Here is a 15066-nt window from a genome sequence, read left to right as displayed (position 1 = left end):
ATACCAACAGATCATGCATTTTAGATATCCCTCATATCCCTCTATTTCAGCCCTGTTAGAGAATGGCTGATTCTCTACAAGAGTTCATTTATTTATGTTCTGCTTTTTTTCTCCATACTCTCTCCAGTACAGGTTAGCTCTGAGTGTTCGCGATGCTTGCCAATGTAAATAAAGACCATATTACGTCCAAAACACGTTGCGCATTGTTTCTGATAGCGACGTTTCTGATAGGGCCGTGGGCGTAAAGCCAGCCCATATTTCCGATATTACATCATATCGGACGCAAAATCTGGATCAGCTCCGTTGTACCCCCGTTTTTAGAGATGTGGGTCGGGAGGAAAAGAGAGAGGGTCTTATGTTCTGACACTTTGTGAGTTCCCTGGCACACCGGGGACACATATTTATGTATAAGACATCAAAAAGTGCATTTTGCATGATAGGACGCCTTTAAACTAAGGCAGTGTTTTCTCTGATCATTATTATCAGAACAGTGCCTCGGAGGTGGCAACCTGCACTCCAGCTTTATTTTCTTTGTTCACTTCATTAGTTAACACTTTTCTTTCCTTGTAATTTTCCATTAAAAATTGAACTTCCTTTCACCCCCTGCCAGAGAACAGGTGCATGGGTCATTTTAGCTTAAGCAGCAACTAATCTATGTACAAGACTTTCATTAGCCTGGGTTTCAGTCCCATGCTATTCAGTTTCAGAGACATTCGCTGCTTTTAAGGCAAATGTTTAATTTGATTCTTATGCTTTTTTATTTAGCCTTTTTGTTTTCTTTTGTTGGAGTTTAAGAGGCTAATACCCCATTAGCACTGGAATCTGACAAGAGAATGTTAAAATGCAGAAATGTGTTTGATAGGTGGCTTTTGAAACACAATTCACCAAATCTGGTTAAAAGCCCTGAACAAGGCAGGAATCACCTGAATATAAGGCTTTTAAAATTGTCAATGATCTAAAATAAATACTGGACTATCACTTGAAATACTGCCAGAAACTGATTATTTGATATTCAAGTTGCAATTTCAAGCGATTTGTTAACAAAATGAAAATCACAAGGGTATTCTGGTTGCTCTTGGGCAGGTTTGTATCAATTTACAGGAATTTATTTTATATTTAATTTTAAAAACTCTGTCATTGTCTGACATTGTACATAACTTAGCTTATTGGTACAATGGTACTGATGGTATGAACATTCAGGTTTGTTCTATCACAAATGTTCTCAACATGTTTTGCTATTTAACACATTGTTTCTGTTTTAGATTTTCTTGATCAGAGTCCAAGAAGTCTCAAAGAATGAACATGTTTTTTGAGTTTCGTGGCATATTCTTCTGCTTTTCATTCCTGTAAATCATCTCACAAACACTACGATTTTTCTTGCAGGTCTGAACCTGCAGGTTGTTAGCTGTTATATTCAGTATTCACATGTTCCGGGTTGAATCGGCACGGACTGAGGAGGGGAGGGAAAAGGCAAGTGTAGGTGGAGGAGAGTGAAAGGAGTAATGCCCTGCAGTCCGGCAGAATAGTTTATTAAAAGGGGAGAAAAAATAGAGTAGGGGGGGGAGTATCAGAGAGCGTCACCCTTAGTATCAGATAGCGTCACCCTTAGCCCTTCCACCCGAGGCAGCTCTCACACTGACTCCCTCTTTCTCCCTCCATCACTCTTCCTTCCCCTCCATACTCCTTCTGACCCCTGGGGTTCCACTTAGTCGCTGACCCACATTAACTACACCGCTGCAATTACTGCTCGCTCAGGCCTCTGGGTGGCATGAGAGCATACATGCTCTCTCCATTTCTTAGCCCTCTCCCACTTTTTCCCTTTTCCGCAGTAAAAATGCCTCTCGATGTGTATAATTTACGTGTGTCAAAGAGCCTCTGAGTGACAGCAACGATGAGGGGGGGAAAGAATGACAGAGAACACATTTTGGATTTGACAGCGCAATAAAGAACAGATTGTCAGATGGAAAAATAGCGAGAGGATAAGTGGATGGCTTCAAACAATGCCGCATGTCTGACGGGCATTTGGCGGACGTTCTAATCCTGTCAGCGCAGGAATGGCTCCACTTCGCAAATCTCTACAATCCACTGGTTACTTTTGTTGGTAAAACACTAATGTCACCCCCGCTACCCCCTCCAAATCCTCTCTCCCTCGCTGCAGAGAAACACTTTTCCCCCGGAAATCAAAGCCGCTTTCTGGCTGACCCCCGAAAGAAAAATTCAAGCACTGCAACTTCGCTCATAACCAGGCAACTCTGTGTGTCGCTGAGGCATGCAAAAGTGTAAACATAGAGGGAAAGAAAAGACACTAAGCATCCACACGCACAGTCTCCCATTAAAACCCACCTGCAGCAGCTCTCTAATTGGGCCCCGGTAGTCGGCTAAAAGAGCTAACGCCTAGTTAAGGCGATATAATTGGCCGCTCTGCTTTAGGAAAAGAATGAAATAAATTAGTCCTCGGTCTCAGGTCAGCTCGGTCTCAACTGAATCCATTACAGCAGATAATTGTCTTGGACTGCAAAGCGTTTGCTCGGCGTTGCCACAGCGGCACGAGAGGAAACAGTTGGCTCGCACTTTCAAAGTGGATGTCTGCCATTGGACCGCTGTTTGTCCCAGGCAGCGATATTCTCATCTGAGCAGTGATCGAAAAGCAAATGGCTGTCATCTGGTCATGTGTTTATCTCCAGGCCTTTTACCTTCAAATCTTCATTGCTGTGTGTTTCTTCAGCCATCATGATGACATTTCAAGATTTAAAAAAGATGGTTGATGCAACATGTATTTCCAATCACCTCTCAGAGGCCAGTATTGATCTACATTTCAAGGCAGCAGAAGCGAGGAACATTTATTGCAGCACTTTAAAGGGGAACTCTTTCTTTGTGTCTGTCTTTGGTGCTAAACACTAGCTTGCTTCCCCAGAGATCAGCTGTCAATCAAGCTGTGTGGGTGGCGGCGTGTTGTCTGTTCTCACATTCTGAAGGTTTGATTTTTCTGCAGATTGCCCTTTTGTCTTCCTCTTTTCAGCCATGATGTTCTGGCTGTAGCTTGAATCACTTTTCTGCTGCGGTAACCAGCGACAAAGGAAAGAAAATAGATATTTATTAATGAGAATATTTCACAGATTATTGATTTTGGTGAGAGCTGAGCGATTTGAAGAAACATCTAAATGGGATTTTGTTCGACCAGTGTCATTTCAACTGAAATTGGCATTATTTTATATAAAACTACAAACAAAAAGGCCTGTACTTTTATGAAAATACTCAAATGATACAAGAATCAAAAAATGTACCTAAATACAGACATTGAGTCATATTCTTTAGCTACTATGAGCCACTTATGTTTTTAGTCTATATTTGAATTGAATTGATATTATTTAATAAAACAAATTATACTTCTCAATATGTATAACATTGAATAAAGATGTTATGGCTAATATAATCCCTAATTCATCTCTCATGTACACAAAAACAACGATTATTTGAGCAAGAAAGTTTAAGACATTATATTTCTGTCATTTGACTGATCAAGGTTAACATGCAAGTTACAAAAATGTCACCTTCTAATATTGATAATGTTAAAACAATTATAAATCTCTCATTCCTAGTTGTGCCTTTTTGCTATTGCATGGTTATCAGAGAGTAATTTCATGTTTTCGCCCTTTAAAATGCTCTATATATTCCCCTTCACAAGCTTAATGAGTCTTTTCCATTTATATTCAATTACAAGGCGTTTATTTCTCTTTTGATTTATCTTGTTATTGTTATATTTTGAATGATTTCCAGGTCATGTTGCGCACAGTCTCACTTATGTCAGATATAGCCTTTTAATGAAGACATTAAACTTATTCTGTGCATGTGTGTGAATTTAAGTGTGTTTGTGTCTCAGCTACTCATGTGGGCAGGCTATATCATTAAGATAAATGACATAGTGTGTCCCCTGCCAAAACACACACACACTCACAGGCTGCAACAAACCCGTCATGGCGCTTAAGGTTGTGTTTTAGCAAAAGGATCATTTTCTGTTTACCCCTCTGGCTCTCTTTGTCTCATTCTCTCTTTATCTCTCCCTCCATCTCTATCTCTCTTTCAGCACAAAATGCCAAATTGCTCCATTTCTCACTTCGCCCCCCCCTCCTCCCCGGCTCATCCACTCATCTGGTTATTAACTCCAAACACATTAAACCAACAGTAGTGCCACGATATTCCCCAGACTGTCCTACACACACAAACACACACACACACACACACACACCACACACACACACACACACACACACACACACACACACACACACAACACACACACACACACCAACACACACACACACACCACACACACACACACACACACACACACACACACCACACACACACACACACACACACACAGGTTCTGAATGCACACACCTGGTTCCAACTGCAAAATGGATTCTGCATGACACACAATAGCGACACATTTAGGTGCTTCAGGGCCAATAAAAACAAATGAGGGAACTTAATAAAGGAAAGTTCTGGCTTCTTGCTAAGAAAAGCAGGGCTGACAGGGACATTTCAATTATTTGCAATATGGATTTTTGGCAGGTGATCATCTTCTTCAAAGCCAATGACAGTCAGACTTGTGTTTGCTCGAGGAATTTGACTCTCGTCAGGCCTCTCAAACTGCACTTACGAGCGCCATGTGATGACGATATTAAAAAAACAGGATTACGCTGACCACAGATATCCACTTTGTAGTTTGACGTGCAAAACTCTACTCCAGCCAGAGCTCTGAGAGAGCATTAAGTCCTGGGTTTTATCTTCAGCGTCCTGTAATTAATCCATTAGTTTATTCATGGCTGTCCAACTCCAATGTCTGATTGCCATTTCTAAAACTACTTTATAACGAACCAGATATGTGGGTACAATCACATGAACATACGAATATTTGGTTTCAGAGGACTGATCATTGATCAAAGTTTTGTACTTTAAATATGTCTAGGTAGCTTGTTAAGTTCACAAAGGAATCAATACAATTGTAACTTAAACTATAATAATACATGAGAATTCTTTGTTGATGAATCAATAATCTATATCTTCAAAGTAGCTGTCCGATAACTATGAAGATACTCAAGTATAAAAATCTTTAAAACGAGTCTAAATACAGAGCTTATGTTTTTGTTTTGAGTGTGTTTGAATAATGTCCACCCCCGATGGCTATAGAATAATAACACCATCAGCGTTTTGATTGGGTCCCTATACGTTTTGCTTTAAATGTACCACCAGTATGAACATGCTCCATTTACATCTTTGTTCAACAGGAAGTGAAAAGCACAGGAAGAAGAGATATTCCTACATACCAAAGAATGTTGAGCTCTCTACAGTATTAGGCATTGACCGATGACAGAAAAAACAAAGTCATCTTGGAAAACAAAATGAACTGTGTTCTGTTTTGTTGCTGTTTGAGATTTTGTTTGTTTCGGTAGTGCCGACAATAACGAGAAAAAGTTGACAACTTTCCACTTTAACAATGCTCAGACTTGTATCCTCCATTAATGAATTAGCTGAACACTTCATTTAGAAGTTATCTTGTACTCGCTGTCAACTAATGTTTATCATGTCGGGCTGTTTTCGTTTTTTCGTTGTTTGTGTTCTTTGTTGGGGCGAGGAGTCACTTCAGCGACTGCTCGTCAGCTAATGAGGATCCAAACAACACCCCGAGAAGGAAACACAGAAGTTGTAAAGGCTTGAAGCTGGGGCCGTGGAACTTTTTCCTCCCTCTAACAAACTAATTAAATCCAAACTGCTGTATCGAGAAAAAAGGAAAAAAGGACCGCTGGGTCACCACTGGGGTATCAGAGTGGGCTCATTTGCCCCAAATGGCCGAGATCCTTTTCAAACAACAACAGTCGCTAATTTAAAATAAACACACAGAGGGGGCTACAGTTTCCCTGACACACCGGAGAAATTATCGTCTCAGTTGTAACGGTGAGCAAGGCGAAGGGGGCCATTGAGGGTCCCTGGAGTTGAGTTGAGGCCACGCAGCTTACTTAACTACGAAAAAAACAACAGAGTGGCTCAAGCCGGTGGGTAACAAGGGCAGTAAGAGCCCAATAAAATGCTAAATTCCTCTCAAAACACCTTGCAAGCAAAAAAAGAAGTGGAGAGATTTTTCAGTTCAAAAGAGAAACAATAAAAGGTAAGTGTTTTTTGTATCTCCTGGAGAAGTGGCGGTGAGTGATACTCTTCACTCATCAGGAACCAAAACAACTAATTCAAGGGCAGGGACGATGGAGCAGGAGCTGCAGGACAAGAGTTGGAACTTTGGACCTTTTTCTCTCCGTAGAAGGCAGCAGAGAGTGAGGAGAGACACACACACACACACACACACACACCACACACACCACACACACACACACACACACACACACACACACACCACACACACACACACAACACGTTAGATAAGTGATGTGTGATAAGTGTGTTGGTGTGCGAAATGAGTGAATTTGGGTCTTTGCAGAACGCTGTCTCTTGGCTTTCAGAAGCTCATATGACTGAGTCAGAAGCCAGAGAGGGGAAAAAACAGAAAGAGACTAAAACAGAACGCAGACAGAGTGTGTGTGGGTGCAGAAAGGTGAAAGAACATCTCACCACAATCTTTAATTTAAAAAAATATGACCTGAATAGCTTGTCAGCATTTTGAATTTGTGTCACCTCGTCTTCCTCTCGCTTTATTAAAGCTTCACTGGCGAGGATCTCGGTTATTATAAATAGTATAGTGTTAAAAAATATTAATCAGAAGCCACTCCTGCCAAATATATTTACAACAATGTTGGCTAGGTATTTTTCAAGTGGACAAAAGTTGAAAGAAATATCATGATGTGTCCTACTCTTGAAATATTTCTCAACTAAATAAGAAAACATTCCTTTAAAAACTGGACCCTAAGCTTTTCTATTGGGCTTAAATTCAGAGTAACATCACTATTATAAGCATTTATAGACTTATATCAAAAAATGTATTGTACTGTCAAAAAGTATTAACTGACTATTCAAGTGCTATTTAATGGGTAAGACTGATATTTTTAAGCCTTATAACACTGAACAGCATGTGGAGGTTCTTCATTAATTATGTTCAGGATTCAACAGATGATCAAGCATTCCTTTTTTTTCCCTTTTTTTTTTATGCGGACGATACCATGATGTATTGTGCAGGTCCCTCCATTAAGGAGGCTGTTGTTGAATTGCAAGCTGTTTTTAACATTATTCAGACTCAGCTCTCTGAACTAAAGCTTCTTTTAAATGTTGAGAAAACCAAGGTAATGCTATTTTCTAAAGCTAAAAAGACACCAGAGCCTGTTTTAGATATTGTAATTACGCAAGGAATAAAACTTGAAGTGGTTACCTGTTACAAATACCTTGGTATCTGGCTTGATGATTGTCTCACTTTTAAACGTCATGTCAATAACCTGCTTAAAAAGCTGAGGGTTAGGCTAGGTTTCTTCTACAGGAACAAGTCCTGTTTCTCACTTGAGGCCAGGAAAAGGCTAGTCACTGTGACCTTTTTACCTGTGCTGGACTATGGGGATCTGGTCTATATGAATGCACCTGCCAATTGGCTGGTCAAGTTAGATGCTGCGTTTCACAGTGCACTGAGATTTGTGACAAACTGTAAAGCATTAACCCATCACTGTACCCTGTATGCAAGGGCTGGTTTGCTTTCACTAACTGTACGGAGGCTCAGTCACTGGTTCATTTTTATATACAAAGCCATGTTAGGGAAACTTCCATCCTACATCTGCTCCCTGATCTCACGGCGAATTGTAAGTGGCTACTGCCTGAGATCGCATGCTGTGTTTTTATTAAATGTGCCAACTGCTAGGACTATCTTAGGGAAGACAGCTTTTAGATGCACAGCTTCTCTGTCTTGGAATAGTCTGCAATTGAAATGGAAACTGAGCAATCTGGTGCCACTAAATATGTTTAAAGCTCGGTTGGATGCTACTCAATCGGAAGCTGTTGGTACCTGTTCATGTGGATAGTTATGTAAATTGTAAATCCCTGTAATGATGCTGTAAAATGTCATTTTGTTGTTCTGTTTATGTTTTTATGTTTCATGTGGAACTACTTGAGCAGGTCTCCCTTGAAAAAGAGATCAATGATCTCAATGGGATACACCTGGATGAATAAAGGTTTGAAATGAAATGAAATGAAGTTCCAGAGTTTTTATTTAACATTTTTTAAATATATTTTGGACTACTTGCAATGAACGCACTACGTTTTGTGGTAACCAGGGTTTTGTCTAAACCGGGTAACAGGGGCGCCCGTAAATGTTCAAGTGATGCCAGAAAACAATATTTATGTTCGTCAAAAACGGTATAATTACTCCAAAAATATGAAAATCGCGTCGAATAGACCGTCAGCGGCAAAGACAGGTTTGTTTTGTGTAACAGGCTTAAACACTTAAACTGTGATTTCTGAATTAGATTGTTTCTTCAACTGTCCTTTTTTCTGTAGAAGAAGTAAAAAAAAACACAACTCAGGATTTATTTGTTGTTTGAGGTGCAATATATGACTCAGCAGCCTTAAGACATGAATAAACTATAATTTTCCAATTCACTCGATTGCATTATTTTTCATTTGAAAGTGGGAGGGGCCGTCATTTTGTCCGGAAGTGACGTTAGCGCCCTCATACTATATTTTTCCAGAAAAACCCCTGGGTAACCATTAATTTAAACACGATCATTATAAAAATGTGTAAGCATTTAAAGACCTCAGCCTATTTTATGTCAAACATGTATTACACTGTGGACAAATATGAAAAGACTGAGCGGTATTCAAAGGAATATAAAGATAAAGCCTTTCATTACTTATATTCTGAAGGCTGCAGAGCATATTTTTGAGAATATATTGACGTCCTTCGATTATTATGTTCAGGATTGAAAAAGTCATGCCTGTTTAAAAAGGGAGGTGTTAGTTTGTGTGTTTTCAATATACTACTATTTATTTAGCATGTAGTGAAATGAGCATGCTTCTTTTTGTATAGATCAGCATTTTGAAAACAGGAAAACAGGGACGTTCAAAGACATTTCAGCTGCTCTAACCTGAAGAAGGGGCCCCAACTCTTAAAATAATAAAAGTCTGAGCCCCCTCTGCAATGTTAGCTTAAAGGGGACCTATCATGCAAAATGAACTTTGTGATGTCTTTTATACATACATATGTGTCCCCGGTGTGTCGGGGAACTCACCTAGCGTCAGAAAATAAAACCCTCTCTCTTTTCCTCCGTACCCAAATCTTTTAAAAACGGGTGTACAACGAGCGGATAAAGATTTCCATCCGAACTGACGTGTCCATCCGTGGTGACGTTGGCGGACCCACAGAAAGTTGCTATCAGAAACAATGCCTGACGTGTTTTGGACGTCTTTGTTTACATTAGCAAGCCTCGCTAACACTCAGAGCTAACCTGTACTGAAGAGCACATGTGTTTAAAAAGCAGGAAATAAAAAAAGGAACTCACCTTGTGATAAACCCGCAAGAGAAAAAGCATTTGAGCTCCATACTATTTCAGAAATAATCCTTGACGTGGTTTAAACAGGATGGCGTTTTATCACAACAGAATTTAACTTTATCTCCGGTAGAATTCTGATCAGGCATTAGCTCCGCCTCCTCTTCTTTCTTTTTTTTCAAGCTAAGGACCCAAGATCCGCGTTTCTCTAACAGGGCTTCAAAAGAGGAGTTTGAGCAGTATGAGGCATGGCTACAATGGGTGATCTGTTTGGTATTTTGAAGAAAAAACATGTTTTGTATAAGTATGGCCCTACAATATATGTTTCAAATATAGCATGATAGGTCCACTTTAAATAAACGTGTTGCAATAGTGCAAACACAAAGTCAACCAATACACAAATCATGTATGGGAATCATTCATTCCCATACATCCCTAATTCAATTGCATTCTTTTGGCAGAGTGTTTGTTCACTTCAAACCCGCTGAATCATATTCGGTTTCCTGTGACACTCTGGAACTTCTCTTGAAATTTGCTTTAAGGTGGGATGGAAGCGAGCGTCGTCTTCTCGTTCCCTCTCTTTGCTTTCCTCCCACTCCCCGTGTCTCATCAGGAGTGTCATCAGCCCACCCCCCCTCCCCGGTTGATGCCTGTTAATATGGCAGCGCGATTTTCTGCCTGTTCGCTGCTGCTGTCTCTATTGTTTGCTCTCACACTTGACAAATTCATCAAAGGAAAAAGAGAAAAAAGTAACGGGGGAAAATAGCTACAAATCATGCCGCTTAGCACAATTGACTGTGTAAGTCTGGCGGGGCGAGTCTTTGTCTTCAAATGGTGCACGAAATGTGAGTTGTCTTCTGTACATTTTCACATATATCATTTGTTCAGCTAGTTACTGGATGGGACGGCCCACTCAGACGCTGGGTTCATGGAAGAGTGTCATTGTGAGTGAGTTTCTATATGTTTCTCTGAATCCATTCAAATCATTTACTTACGTAAGCTAGCAACAATAAAGTAGAACATATACCATCGCAATTCACAAGCAAAAAAGGAAAGAAAACATATATGTATACAGTAAATATATAGAAATATTGATACAAAAGGGGAAAACAACAAGAAGAAAAAAAATGGAGTGAACACATTTTATGTTAAGATTAGGAAAAGGAATGGAAAGAAATTAAATATAGAAAGTTTAGGATTAAAGGTAAGGGGCAAGGAAGGTGAGACGAAGTAAGAAAAGAATAAAATACAAAGATGAGAAATCCATTGAATAGAGGTATAGAGGAAGAAAAACTGAAAGAAAGAGGTTAAGGAAGGAAGAAAGAAAAAACATTACGAAAAAAAAGGATGCATACAAATCTAGGAATGAAAGAATGTAGAGTATAAAGTACAGGAATAACGGAAAGTAGCAGGGGAAGTGAGACAAAGTAAGAAAAGGTTAAAGGAACAAAGACAGAACATATATGGAGACAAGGAGGAAGTTAAGAAGAATGTTGAAGGAGAGAAAAGAAAGGAGAAAATAAAAACATTTGGGAAGAAACACAGAAGTAAAGGAAATACAAAGAGGAAAGGAGAAATACAGAAAAGGAGGTCAGAGAAGGGAAAATAAAACAAAGGTAGAGACTCATAATGGGTTAGGGTAAATGAGAGGGAAAATACAGACTAAAAGCAAATCTAGAATCATAAAAGCTGCTCCAACAGGCTTCCGATCAGTGCAGTCATGTGAAACACCTGAAATGAAATGATTCAGTAAGTAAAAGAGAGGACGGGAGAGTCCGTGTGTGTACCTTTGCTCTGTGGAGGGTTCTGGCTGCGGTCTCGGAGGATGTTGATCTGGTAGACGGCTCCGTACGGCTCGAACAGCTCCTTCAGCTCCTTCTCCGACCAGGAGCGCGGGATCTGACCCACGAACATCTTGATGGCGTCCGGGTCGGGCTGGTCCGAGTGCTCCAGCGCGCCATTCATCTTACCGGCCGTGCCGTTACTGCGGAGACAGAAGGGATAGGGTTATTATACCGATCACAATGATTTAGATTAATTGATATTCAATCGCCAGGGAAAAGAAAGTTTGGGGCTCTCTGCTGGAACTGCTACCCCCGCGACCCGACCACGGATAAGCGGGAGAAGATGGATGGATGGATGGATATTCAATCGCCTCTTCTCATCATCATTGAGCATTAAGGGTGGGAAATAATGTTCATACTGTAAAGACTCAAAAGACCCACCTGCTTAAGTTCATTTCCATTGAATTGTATTAAGTCTTATTTTATTCTGTGCTGTGTTTATGTATTTATGTTTGTATTAAGTGTTTTTATTGATCACCAAGTTATGTATTTTTTTATACGGTTTGTGAAGCACTTTGTGTTACCTTTCTGTATACAATATTTTATATAAATAACGTTTTATTTGATTAGATTTGTTGATTGTTCCCTAAGACTTTTTTTTTAGAACTGTTGCTAGTCCCTATAAATATAAGGCTATATTTGCAACTGTTGTGTCCCTTTTAACACATTGAGAAACATACCATGAATAATAATCTAGTGTTGTACTGTTGTTGAATTTTTACTAACATCAATTGAATATCCTTTAACGTTTGAGTTTCATATTCACAATGTTACATGTTCACAAAGAAAGAGCTTTGGGTTTTTAATGCATTTTTATGACAATCCAAAGGGGTTTCCTTTTGTATCCAATTGTAATCTTTCTTTTTCCATGGACAGAGACATTAAGTGTGTTGAGGAAAGAAAAATACCTAAGAATTGCCATCATCTAAGCCAAATTAACAAAAAGCAATATCTAGTACTATTTACACACTATAAAGCCAATGTTAAATTCTCTTTTCCAAACTTTCGTGTGACCTTAACTAAATATTCCCTTAAGAGAGGACCCCAATGATGTCTAGTTGAAATGTAATATATGACCTTCAGCACTTCCTTTTTATAACACAGCGGCCTCTAAAACAGCCTTCGGGCCATCGCAGGAACACTGAAACTAATAGAAAATCTCTCCTTACAGCAGAGCGAGGCAGCTTTCAATGCTGGTTTTACAGACGGACATCACTGAAGCTGGCAATGTCTCTATAAACTGGTGACACATCAGGAAACTGACATCACACTGACCCTAAAAGTGGATTTTTTTTTTGATAGTGAAGATTCGGGGACGGATCTCTATTCCTGGCATTTTACAGCACCGCGACAACATATATCTATAGGATTTCCCCACGGTTGACATGAGATCTGCAGTTGTGGAGAAGATCAGAGACACTTTATGAATGTATGCAGGCCTGCAGCCGGCCACAATGCATGTGTGAATGTTTGTGCATGCATGAATGAGTGCTGGATAAGCAGCGCGTTAGCATTGAGGTTGCACTTGAGGGATTAGGCAGACAAACCAGTACAGTAACCTCCAGGCCCTCTAACAGGACACAGATGCTTACAGGCAAAACCGCTCCAGTAACACTTCCACATCTGGAATGCATATGGAATGGAGGTGAAGTGCATCCACCCTTTACACCGAAGAGCTACACCACTCACAGTATCTCCACAAAACACACACGTCTGTCCACGCGTGTGGAAAGCTAACTGGAGCTACGGCGAATACATTCTTTCAACATCCAGGCCCTACGGGGATGAGAACAGCACGCGTGCATGCATGAGGCAAAGCGAGACTGTGTTTTCAGCACAATCAAGTGGTTACAAACACACGCTCACACATCACAGCCATCAAGGCCTGTGGTCTATTTAAGATGGCTGAAACCCAATCCAATGAAACCAAAGTCGATGGCTGTGCTGTTTTATTGCTCTACTTTCCCTTTTGTTATTCTCAGCAGGAGAGTGAAAGAGCATTATCTTAAGAGGCAAAAACAAAACAAAGCCAAATCCCGAGCTTGGTTAGCTGACAACACTAATACCGCCCTATAAAGCTCAGCAAGAGAGAAATAAAGGAGGGAGGGGATATGGAGAGAGAGGGGGGGGGAAAAAACATCCAGACCTTTGAGAGCGAGCCATCCATCTTTTGCAGAAAGAGCCAAGGCGCTCGGCAGAAACGCCCAATTCTTTAAAGGACTTAAAGGACATGTCAAATAAAATGCCAGAACCGGAGAAGGAGTCAACGAGCCACACCAGTGCTAACAGTCCTCGAGGGCAACCACCGCTCCTCGCTAAGCTGTCCGATAAATCGCGGGGGGGGCCCCGACGCCGTGGGAGCCCCGAGGGTGGAGCAAAGAGGGGAGAAAGGGAGGGAAGGGTAGCGAGGAGTTAATGTCCCTATCTCCCTGATGTTTAGGCACATAAACGCTAAGACGGCGGCATTAGACGAGCCTCAGCGGTCGCAGGGTTTAGACTGCAGCCTTCGCCCTCTGACACACACACACACACACACACACACACACACACACACACACACACACACACACACACACACACACACACACACACACACACACACACACACACACACACACACACACACACACACACACACACACACACACACACACAGCTAAAAGAATAACTGGAGACAATCCCTCATTGTTGGCTGTTTATGTGAGGCCTGTGGGGATTGAACGAGTCCACGGTGGAGGCGGTACAATAGCCAGTGTCAGAGGAACACTGTCCACCATTCACTCTTGCCTGTAAGACAATGGATAGGTTGACACTTGCAGCCATAAGGCGTACAAACACAGAACTGTCTTAGTGTAGATTGCACCCTCCGTCTTTCCCTCAGGTGCTTGGAAGTCGGTGACTCTCACTACAAAGGAATGAAGCGCTTCTTCCATGCCCCCTTGGCCAAGACTGACAAGGTGTTATTGCGAGCAGACAGAGCTCTGCTGCGCGTGTGTGTGTGTGTGTGTGTGTGTGTGTGTGTGTGTGTGTGTGTGTGTGTGTGTGTGTGTGTGTGTGTGTGTGTGTGTGTGTGTGTGTGTGTAGATGTTTGTGTGACTCTGTGAAGCTCAGCAGGAGAGTGTCCTGAGGCTCGGATTAAGTCGTTGAGTGGATCCACTCCTGCCACAGCCTCTCCATCTCCCTCCCCTCTTCTTTTCTCTCTCCCCCCTCTCAATTTGAGCCAATTGTTTGCCTTAATGGCTTAACTATTGCTTCCATCACTCCAGTCTCCCTGCAGCAGAGGGCCGTGACTGAGGGTTGATCCACACTGGGCTCGCGTGTGTGTGCTGCACACAAAAAACATCAGTATGGGTCTTGGAAGCAGCTGCTGAGAGCTGTTATTCCCTTGTGTAGCTCTCACATTAGACAACAGGCTCGTTCATCCAAACTACAGCTGCTGATATTGACTATAAAAGCTTACAGCGGTTAATTATTTTTCATATTTAACATTCACGGCTTTGGATGTTTCTTGGAATGGCACAATAGCAATGGGACAGGTTTTGTTTTGAGAACACTGTTTTATCTTGCAGTGCCAACACTTCTACTATAAAATACTTTCCAAAGCAGTAGATGCAAACTTATTCAGGCCTATTGAGGCTAATTAGTGTCTTTTGTACCAGCATTGAGTTATTTTCAATGCAAAGATACACGGCTGAGTATAATAAACTGTCATCCTCAACACTAGTTTCCCAGTCTTCTTTGTTATG

General features: G+C 41.0%; 1 protein-coding gene across 15 annotated transcripts in view; it reads right to left on the bottom strand.

The window, feature by feature from the left end:
• celf2 (cugbp, Elav-like family member 2) overlaps positions 1–15066 on the bottom strand; it is a 238387-nt gene that overhangs the window by 81852 nt on the left and 141469 nt on the right. For all 15 annotated transcript variants that reach the window (XM_034075080.2, XM_034075079.1, XM_034075081.2 and 12 more), the window contains one exon: positions 11264–11460. In XM_034075080.2, coding sequence (XP_033930971.1) covers positions 11264–11460 — 197 coding nt within the window. The remainder of the gene's footprint in view (positions 1–11263; positions 11461–15066) is intronic.

Source organism: Pseudochaenichthys georgianus, chromosome 23, assembly GCF_902827115.2.
Source record: "Pseudochaenichthys georgianus chromosome 23, fPseGeo1.2, whole genome shotgun sequence".
NCBI classification, from domain to species: Eukaryota; Metazoa; Chordata; class Actinopteri; order Perciformes; family Channichthyidae; genus Pseudochaenichthys; species Pseudochaenichthys georgianus.
Note: the sequence above shows the minus strand (reverse complement) of the source record. Positions and strands in the feature narration are given on the sequence as shown.